This window comes from Rhipicephalus sanguineus, chromosome 4 (assembly GCF_013339695.2).
Source record: "Rhipicephalus sanguineus isolate Rsan-2018 chromosome 4, BIME_Rsan_1.4, whole genome shotgun sequence".
NCBI lineage: Eukaryota > Metazoa > Arthropoda > Arachnida > Ixodida > Ixodidae > Rhipicephalus > Rhipicephalus sanguineus.
In genome coordinates, this window is record NC_051179.1 from 11,462,856 (window position 1) to 11,473,147 (window position 10,292).

The 10,292-nt window shown below is 44.1% G+C and overlaps 1 protein-coding gene across 1 annotated transcript; it reads left to right on the forward strand.

Moving 5' to 3' along the window:
* Window positions 1-152: 152 nt before the first annotated feature.
* On the forward strand, window positions 153-9,744 carry LOC119389387 (integrin-linked kinase-associated serine/threonine phosphatase 2C). The gene is made up of 7 exons (XM_037656618.2): window positions 153-423; window positions 509-706; window positions 768-885; window positions 1,679-1,785; window positions 3,921-4,102; window positions 4,440-4,561; window positions 9,465-9,744. Exons 1-7 carry the CDS (start codon window positions 393-395, stop codon window positions 9,742-9,744), a joined length of 1,038 nt encoding a protein of 345 aa, XP_037512546.1. The 5' UTR covers window positions 153-392.
* Window positions 9,745-10,292: the final 548 nt, after the last annotated feature.

The following is a 10,292-nucleotide window of genomic DNA, read 5'->3' on the forward strand; positions in this document are numbered from 1 at the left end:
ACAAAGTAATCGAACATTGACATAAGTTGGTGTCTAAACAAACGCGTTATTTTGTTTGTTTTTAATCATGGAATTACTAGTAGTTTAACGGAGGCATACTGACCTCCTAAACCGTTGCCCTTTGTAAACTTATTAGTGCTAAACTCGAGTGATTTTTTTCGTGTATTCAAAAGCGATAGCCAAGGATTCGATTAGCGACCGCATTACAGCGCGCATGCGGGGGGATGTGTTGATGCTGCTGAGAGCGTCGTCGCTCTGCTGATCAGCGCATGATGTGTTCGAGCAAGGCCATTTCGGCGCTTTCTAACAACTTCAGCTCAATTTAGCCGTCGTGGCCAATCAGCTGCATTTCTTTCATTGCTAGTGTCAACTCTTGTTTAGATAGCCCTCAGATGGATTTGTTCAGCGATCTGCCAGAGCCAGGTATCATTTCGGAAACCCTCTCGGCGTCTCTGTACGGTTTCGTTGACACTGTGTGTCTCGGATTTTTATGCTTTGCATTAAGCAGAAAGCGTGTCCAAGGCCGTTCGGCAGGAGCCCGTGGCCAAGGAGATCCGCCGCAAACTGATCACCAAGGCCCAGAACGACGCACTTTTTGACGATCTGCCATCACCGTCTTCGACCGAGGAGAAGGTTCCTCCGCAGCCGATCAAAAGGCCACGAGATGAAGAGCAGGACGACGCGCAAAACAAGAGGCCCGCGCAAAGTACGAGTGGTCCATCTTCAAGCTCTTCTACCCTCGCTAATTGAGTCCATTTTTTTTGCAGGTGTCATTACGCTCCGTGGCTTCGTGGCGGAGCGCAAGGGAGAGCGGGAGGACATGCAAGATGCGCACGTCATCCAAGATGCTTACCACGCAGACATTCCTCAATTGCACGGTTCCATGTTAGTAACCGCGTGGTGCCCCGTTGGTCAGTTTCGCGAGCGTTTCCTTGTGGGCGACCGTAGCAATGCGCTTTGCAATTCCTTCTTGCATGTATGCTTGTGTTTTGTTGTTGCGGGGGAGCACCGAGCTTGGTATCTGGCGGTTAAATCCTAACAGAACGGGCATTTAGAGTATTTCATCCCGTAAGTCGTGCTGGGCTGACATAAGCCAGATAACGTATTCTTAGAACACCCTCATAAAGCCCAGACACCACTACTCGTCAAGGAATTATAGACAACTGAATCGTTTATTTCTGGCCAGAAAAACAATGAGATGTTACTGAATTACTTGAGCAAACATTAATTGGCAATGATTTGTTAACAAGTAGGACATCACTCCAGCATTGGTGCGGCCATAAATTTTTTTGCAGGAGTGCTTGCATTAGACAGGGTTCTTGGAGAGTTTTGTGCAATTTATCTTCTGTAAACAAATCTTTGGGATGTTGGAGACATGGAGGTACCTTTCTTGCCCCTAGCTACTTATATCCTTACATTCTGGTGTACCAAAAACACTGCTGTGGTCATTGTATTGTGTTTTGTTCGCTTAAATTTTGAAGTATGAAACTCTGAAATAAAAATGATATATTGGGCTTTGTGGATATGCCTATATATAAATACTTATAGCATGGAAGGCTCTCCTTTTCTTAGTGTAATAAGATTGCCCTATCTTCCGTGGCTACTTGTCTGCGAAATAATTGTTGTACAAAGCAGTTAGAGGGACCACATTTAACACAACCCTTTCTTGATGTTGCAGATGTCGGCTTGCATACTATGCTGTCTTTGATGGGCACAATGGTTCCCGAGCGTCACGGCATGCAGCTCAGCAGCTGCATCGGCAACTCGCCACCCGTTTCCCGAAGGGTACTGCCTGCCTCCTCCCCATTCTTGTCTCCCTTGCTTAAACACTTAGGGCCCAAGGTCAGTTTATGTGTCTACATGTTCTCTTGCTTCTCCCTCGGCAGCTGCACCCACGTCATTCATACACGGCGAGGAGGTAAAAGGAAAACCATTCTGCGGGGGCACTCCCGTGTTGTGCTACTACATTCTTGCTTCTCCGCATCAGCTGTAATGTTTTGTCATACATGACAGAACATATAGACTGAGCAGTTCAAATGTAAATTGTTGGAAAGTATCAGCCTTCACTGCATTTAATTACACCTGACAATGACATTTCCTGGCACAAATAATTTTATTCTAGATGCGCAATCATTTCGTGACACTGTGAGACGCGGCTATATTCATATTGGGTATCTGCATACAGATCCGCGTTGTGCACATTAAAAACATTTTGTTTGCCAAGTGTTGCTGCTGTTATATTTTTGTGCATTATGACAGGCTCCATTAAACGGTCCCTGATAGAGCTTTTTGGTGTCGTACTTAATGTCTTGAAATTGAAATACAACATGCTGCTGTTGTTTATAATGAGCATTCTGCTTTACTCTCACTAGAGTTAGGAATTTGTTGTAAAATGTACCTTGAAATGTCTAAAGGAGAGTCAACAGTTCAGAACGTCTGTCCAGATAAAATGACACTTGGTTACCCATGTGACAAGACAGGAATTGGGATAGGATACCCTATTATGCAGCCTTCCATTAGTGTATGCTGCTACAGGACCTTCCCTAATATTAATATGCAATACATTATTTTAAGTTTCTTGTATAAGTTATAATGCATGGCTTAATCTTTATTGCTTTTGAGTTAAAAAATGGCGTTGCATTCGGTGTGACATAGTGCCTCATTGCAATGGTGATGAGCGTTGCTGGTCATGGCCACATGCAAAAAGCGTGGTTTAATTTCGGATGAGTTGGCTTAACTTGTTTATCGGCAGACTAAAGGATGGGATGGCATAGGCTGGGTGTTATCTTGTAGTAGGTTGTTTCCAAATACACGCTCTATTGACGGTTTTGTCTGGTCAGCAGAGAGGGATCTCGACGGCTTTTCTAACTGCATTTGGTGGAAGCAATGCAAGAGCTGGAAACACGCAGCAGACACCATGTTTTAGACATCAAATTTTAGGAAAATACGACGGAGGGTCTGTACAGCAATGAACACTGTTTGCAGCAGCTTTTCTTTGTAATAGGTTGCTGAGAACGTCGAAATGTGGACGGTTGATGAAAGTCGCATTCACTCTTGGCAAAAGCTGCCCATCATTCTGTCTTCCCCGTTTGCAAGGCGGACTATCGGCATTACTCTCGCTCCTCAGTGTTGCTGCTCAAGGGACTCCTGTTCTTTAAAGATGGCTCAGATTGATCAGTTCTGATCATAGAATATCCACGTGCAACCACTGCAGGTGTGGACACTTCTCTGTATAAACTTTTTGTTCAACCATAAGAAAAGTGGCTCCTTAGACAGTAGTCCCTTCAAGTAAATAATGTGACAATCAAATTATACTTTGACTTAGGCTAGAAGATCATTTTTTTCTTGCGACAATCCCTATGTTGCAAGTTTTCTGTACTATTCACAAATAGCTTGTACTGCTACTATATATTCTTTGGTCAAATTTTGTCTTTACCTGCTGGAACTGATGATCAGGCACCTGTGCTGTTTTTGAATGGCATTGGTGCAGCTGAAAAGGGAAGTTCGTCTCTTGTTTATTGGAGTGTTAGCTATAGGACACTGTTTTTGATAGAAAACATGTTGTGACGTGTGTTCATCTCCTAATACAAGCTGTACCAGCCCAAAACATGTAGCATAAGCATACTGAACTGTATGAATGTCTGTATGAACTGTATTATTGTATAATTTGCATTATCATCACTTTGCCTAAACTATTTGTGCATCTTTGTGAAAATGCCTGACAGTATGCAGATGACCCAGTTTGACAGTGATTTCCTTTTTCTGCTGTAAAATTTCAGTTCTTTCAAGGTGGCTGTTGTGCAGATGCAACTGAATTTGTCCAATTTACTTTAAAAGACTGGTGTGATGGTTAATATTTTCACAGCTGCAGGCAGCTCTGAAGTGGCACTTACTGTGCTTCTCACACGTTGTGATTACAGGTGACATGAGCCATGTTGAAAAGGAAATCAAGCGAACCATCATGGAAAGCTTCAAGAAGACGGACGAGGATTTCCTGAAGAGGGCAGCGAGTTCCAAGCCCTCTTGGAAAGACGGCACCACAGCTGTCCTTGTGGTTGCCATTAACAACACACTGTACATTGCCAACCTCGGTGACAGCAAAGTCAGTGCCATTCGTGACATGCTGTCCCAAGTGAACCTGCAGCTTTGCAGTTTGGCAACTTTTATATCTCTCGCGTAGCTTAGTGAGATAAAGCTTTAACCGTCACTTGAGCAGATTGTTGGGCACCTGCTTGCGGTGCAGCAGAAATGCAAAATTAACTCATGTTTATTTGCAGCTGTCATTAGCAGCCTTTCTGAAACCTGTATAAATTCTAGCACAGCTTCATTATTGTCCTTTATTTTAATTGTGTAATCAGAGACACTTCTGTGCTAAACTGGAGGCACGCATTATAATTTACTTCATAATGATCGTTCTTATTTTATCATTACTTTTAAAGGCCATCCTGTGCAGATACCACGAGGAGTCGCAGAAGCACATTGCGATCCCATTGAGCAAAGATCACAGTCCAACAGACTATGGTGAAAGGATGCGCATCCAAAAAGCAGGAGGATATGTGAAGTGAGTACTTTTCTCCTGCTTTTCGTGGTTGAGTGAGTGCTGAATATAACCAGTGCCGTCGTCTGATTTGTGCACTGCTCATGAAGCACGAGGCAACGGCAGAAGGAAGTGCATTGCACGATTCGTCACACATTCTGTAGGTTTTCTTTTTCTCTTGTTTCATGCTTCATGAGCACTGTCCAAATTACGAGAGGAACAGTACAGTCAACTGTAGATTTTACGGACGCCTGATTTTCCAGACTTGTTAGAAAATTCGGACGCTTTCGCAGCACCATCACCAGCCCCATAGACGGTGTATAAGAACGTCCGAAATTTCGGACGCTGAAACTTGTCAGCGTCCGATGTTTGCCCAAATTGCAGGCCTGAAAGGCATTAATTGAAGCCCTCACCTCTGCCGTGTCTATCATCTCTATGTTAAAACAAGCGCTTTCGCGAGTCGATCTGTGTGCGACAGTAGCAGAGTCCGAAAGTCAGCTTTGCTGCAATGCCAAAGTGTTGTGAGGTGAAGCTTACCAGAAATTCAAAGGGGCTACTATCACGGCGCCGTGCGGCGATGTCTTTGTGGATGAGCAGCGGAAATGCACGGAGGCATGATGGCGGCAGGTACAGTGACGGTGTCGGCTTGGCGATGTGCTGCACACAACCAGGAACTATGGACTTCTCACGGCAGCAAATGCTGCGTATTGGCGGAGATTCGGCGATGTTTGTGCACATCGTTTACATGCACACACGCATCTGAGAATGCCGGACGAGTCGTCCACTCTGCCGCCACAGTATTTGTGTTCTGCACCATCATTTCCAAACCCACCATGCGAGAGAGCCGTAATCTATTCTGCGCTTTGCTGGTATCAGTGGCACTCATCACGAGATGCAAATTTGTAAGTGCCGGTCGGCACGTAGTTAAGCGGTGTTCACGGCAGGTACCAAATGTATTTGCGAGAGTCTGGGCATGCACCAAAATGCCTGATAAGTGTACTGGGGGGCGTTAAGCTATTTCGGACATGGCTGTGGTGATTTAATCGCTTGAGCGGAATAAAAAAGCATGAATTCGTTTTTTCGGACCATTTTGCCGTCCCTAGGGAGTCGGAGAAATTGGACGTTGACTGTACTTACCAACTTGCTCAACTTTCAATCTTAATGCAGTACCCCAACTTCAACGTGGTCGAGCATCCATGTTATGTGTGTGTGAACAAGTTTATTCAAACCGGCAGATTGAGGCCTGGGCCTAGGCCCCGCCAGGGGTGTCTCGCAGCTGCCTCCCGTGCTCGCTGGATGGCACATATGTGATCTTGACGATGTGAGCTGATCAGTGCGGCTTTCCACCATGCCCTAAGCTGTTCAAAAGAGACTGTATTTTCATCCTGTATATGTGGATGTCTTCACATTTTGTGGGAAAACATCCATATTAGAGACCTTTGTAACCCTGTCACACGGCAAATCTAACATCATTTACAACGAATGACATTAGGTGAACTTAATGTCATTTTACCAACCTGCTGTCACACGATGATAACAAATATCATTTTAAAATGATGACCATGACCTTAGCCCTCTTGAGCTGTGACTTTGGGAGAAATAAAAATCTATTAAAACTTGCATCTAACATGCGTGTATCCTCAAAAATAATTTTTCTATCACTAAAAACCTACTCCAAGAATATAAACGCAGCCGTTTTACACAACTTGCCACAGCTGCACAACACAAATGAAGTCAAGCCAAGAATCAAGCGAAAACCAACATGGCCGACAATATGACCGGGCCAACGTTGACCGGGCGTGGGTACAGTGAACTGAAGCGTGGGAGCACGATCGACACTCCGGCTGCAGAAATGAGACGACGGCAGCTAATTCATGTAGTCACCACCTTGATCACCAAAACATGTGTGATCGAACAATCAGCGTCCGCGATACAGACAATAACAAGAGATCATAAATGAAACATGGCCGGCGTCCAGCCGCTGTAGTTCATTCATTCATTCATTTTTTATTTCAACATCAGATTTTGACAAATACAGATGTTGAGGGCCGTGAGCTAAAAGCCACAAAACGGCTTGACGAGGCCCACGGTCCCTTGAACTTGGCACCGACAGAAAAGCAACATGTACACAGAAAAGCAATAAATATACTGTCTTCCTTTTACCCCCACAGATACAAAGAAAAACAAACAAAAAAGAAACAAATTAATGAATTGTTACATAAAAATACGCATGTTTTCACATGCGTACAGTTGAGAGTAGCTTTCTTTTAGAAACTTGCGCGCGTGCTGCTACGTCATCAAACCAGTAATAATTTAATCTAGTAAACAAAATATTTACGAATTACAAAAGTTACGTATACTTAAGTCAACAGTCATCTCCTTAAAGGTCCCTGGCGTCGAGACAACGCATTCGGTTCGAAATCGAATGCGAATGTGTTTCGGGAATTGTGACAGCAATTCCCGAAATCCCGAAATGTCCCCCGTGTGACAGCAAACAAATGGCATTACAAACGAAAGACATTAGCTGTAAATGACATTAGATTTGCCGTGTGACAGGGATATTACAGTAGAACCCCGCTGATACGTTTTTGAAGGGACCGTAGGAAATAAACGTAAGAGACGGGAAACGTAAGAGCCGAAAAACAGGAAAAACGGCAAAATATTTAGTGGTACAGAATTTTATTTCAATTCTTACGAGCAGCACGAAAATCGGCGCGCTCAGCCGCGATCTAGTCGATGGATAGAAACGCGGAGCTTAGGACGGCCTCATCCACAGAAATGTAATCAACGTATGTGATTTTTTTAACACCAACAGCTGTAGGCATGAAAGATCTAAGCACACGCAATCACGACCGGCGCGGCGAGTCCGACCGCGAACCGCACGCACGACCGTGCGAGCTCCAACCAGCTCGAACTCCTCCCGCTCTCCGACAAATAACGATGATGATGAGTCTACGCCAACGCGATGGCAGAAGTGAATGCCAATCTCGAAGGCCTTGCTTTCGCAAGCAATTACGTCATACACGCCATGTTTGTGCAATACAAATCTCAAAGGCTATGCTTTTGTCAATAGTAAATGCCAATCTCGAAGGCCTTGCTTTTGCGTGCAGTTACGTCATAGACGCCATCTTTGCAATTTGAATCTCGAAGGCCATGCTTTTGTTTGCATCAATTGAAAGATTCTGTTGCTTGCGCCTCTCATGCGGCTAATATTACGGTCAAACGAGGCCAAGCTGCGTGAAAATGCACCATGGCGGCTCTCTTTGGTAATCACTCGGTCGGCTCCGAGCGCACTTCGCGACGTATCATACGGGAACGGTCCGACAGTTACGACGTAACAGCGGGGTTCCCAATACATTGTATCCTATGGGAGCTATGCCGGGACCGGCGGAAAACGACGTAACAGCCGGGAAAACGCAGCAGTGAGGAACGTAACAGCGGGGTTCTACTGTAGTTTGTTTGTATGCTTTGATATCCTTTACGGAATAGGCGATAGCAGTGCTGGCAGAACTGGTTGGTTCTTCCAACCGAAACTGTTCCAGCCACTGTTCCATAAAACACTGTAGGTTGGCAGCTGTACGATCATTCCATTTGCATAATTCACTGTGGGCCTTTTGTTTCAGAAACTGGGCTGGTGAGTAGTTGAGAGGTTTGCTCACTTTCATGTTTGCATTAACTTGGTACGAAAGGCTATAGAACATCACTTTTCTGGATACTACAGTAAAAGGAGGTTTAAATTTGGCGGTAAGCGAGACTGCAACTATATCACTTTCAATCAATACTCCTTTTTAGCTGTGTATTTGCTGCCTTTAAGCACTTTTTTCCAGGAAGTGGCATTATGAAGAGAAATCTTGTTTTATCACTTACTGGCATGCAAGTCTTGGACGGGACATTTTCCAACAGGCTTGGTCCATCTGTAGCTATCGGCAGTCTTTCTTTTCATCCTAATGAAGTCAGGCTATTCAAACTTGCACTGTTGAAGGACTATGACTGCAGCCATTACTGATAGAAAAAAATGGCAGCTTATTGCATATCACGGGCCGCTCATAAGCATAAGGCAGCTATGCCAAGCAGAGTGCGCAGTGTGCTGTCTATAGCTCTGCAAAAAATACCGCTTTTTCATTCACTGTGTGTGTGCGTGTAACGCATAAAACCAAAATACAGCAGACTATGATTAAAAAAAACGGTACTGCTGTTTGCTGTGCGTGAGCGCTACGACAGGCACCACAGTATCAACCTGTTATTTGTGTCATATATTTTGCGCATCGTTTGAAAATAGACGCGCAGTGGGAGTGACAACAGTTCGCGGAAAAGCATCACCGTTTCCACTTTATTTTTGACAGTACCATACGACTATGGGTCAAATTGGGGTTTGAGGCTATTCACTATGCGCTCGCACATTCCCTTTCACATTGCTCACAATGGTACTTAGTAACATAGCTCGGACTCGCTCAAAATATTTTTTCTCCTACGCTTTTATTCAACTAATAACTGCACAGTAGAACATGCGACTAAAATGTGAAGTATCGGATGTTGCCATATTGGGAATTCCCAAACCTGAGTATATTAAACGATCATCACCGTCATCACTTTCAGCCTATTTAAGTCCACTGCAGGACTAAAGCCTCCCAATGATCTCACCCAATACTTTCACCAATGATAGTGTCATGTAGCGTGTTGTAGTGTTGCTTCGTTAAGCCAGAGCCTGAGTATATTAAACTCAGGCTCTGGCTAGTTAAGCCTGAGTATATTAAACAATCATCACCGTCATCACTTTCAGCCTATTTAAGTCCACTGCAGTACTAAAGCCTACCAATGATCTCACCCAATACTTTCACCAGTGATAAGTGTCATGTAGCGTGTTGTAGTGTTGCTTCGTTAAGCCAGAGCACTTGGAGAAATAGGAATCGCTAAACTTTGCCTGCAGGGACGGACGAGTGCTAGGTGTGCTGGAGGTGTCTCGCTCAATCGGTGACGGCCAGTACAAGCGATGCGGTGTCAGCTGCCTCCCAGACGTCATGCGTTGCCAGCTGACGCCTGCTGACCGTTTTCTTGTGCTTGCTTGCGATGGTCTCTGGAAGGTCTTCACCTCAGACCAGGTTCTTGCAAGTGTGCTCGCCACTTTGCAGGTGGGTGCCGTTCCTTGCTTCTTCATGGGGTTCTTTTGGGACATTGAAGCGAAACGGTACATCAATTTACAGACATAAATGTTTATGCTGTGCGAGCTTTATTGTCATTGATATTGCAATCAATCGTAGGTTAATTATTAGAAGAGAAAATGAAGGTCAAAGCTTCATTTTTAAATTTCACACTGAAACCCCAGTGCCTGCATCTTATCGTGGCATCATAGATTTTGAAGTCTTTTTTTTTGTTTTGTTTTCATATTTTCGCCACATTAGCTGAATAAAATTTCCTGAAACTTGCTGTGTTAAGTCTTTGGCTCCCTCAGAACACAAGGTAATTCATTTTTACCCATAAAATATTATGCATGTTCAACCAGGCGGCATGAAAATCTAGCGATGTCGTAGCGGGTTGGTGTGGGAACCTCAAGATGGCGTTGTAACATTTATTCTCTTTTTGTCCATATTTTCTTGCTTGTGGAGGAGCGTTTCTTTTTTTTTTTTTTTTTTTTTGCAAAAAGGGTGCTTTTGGTATTATTGTGAAAGGGTAATTTAGTAATTGTTTTTTATAGTGTCTCTTGAACACACACACAAACAACAGAGGAAGCATGTACACATGTAGACAGTGGTACTTC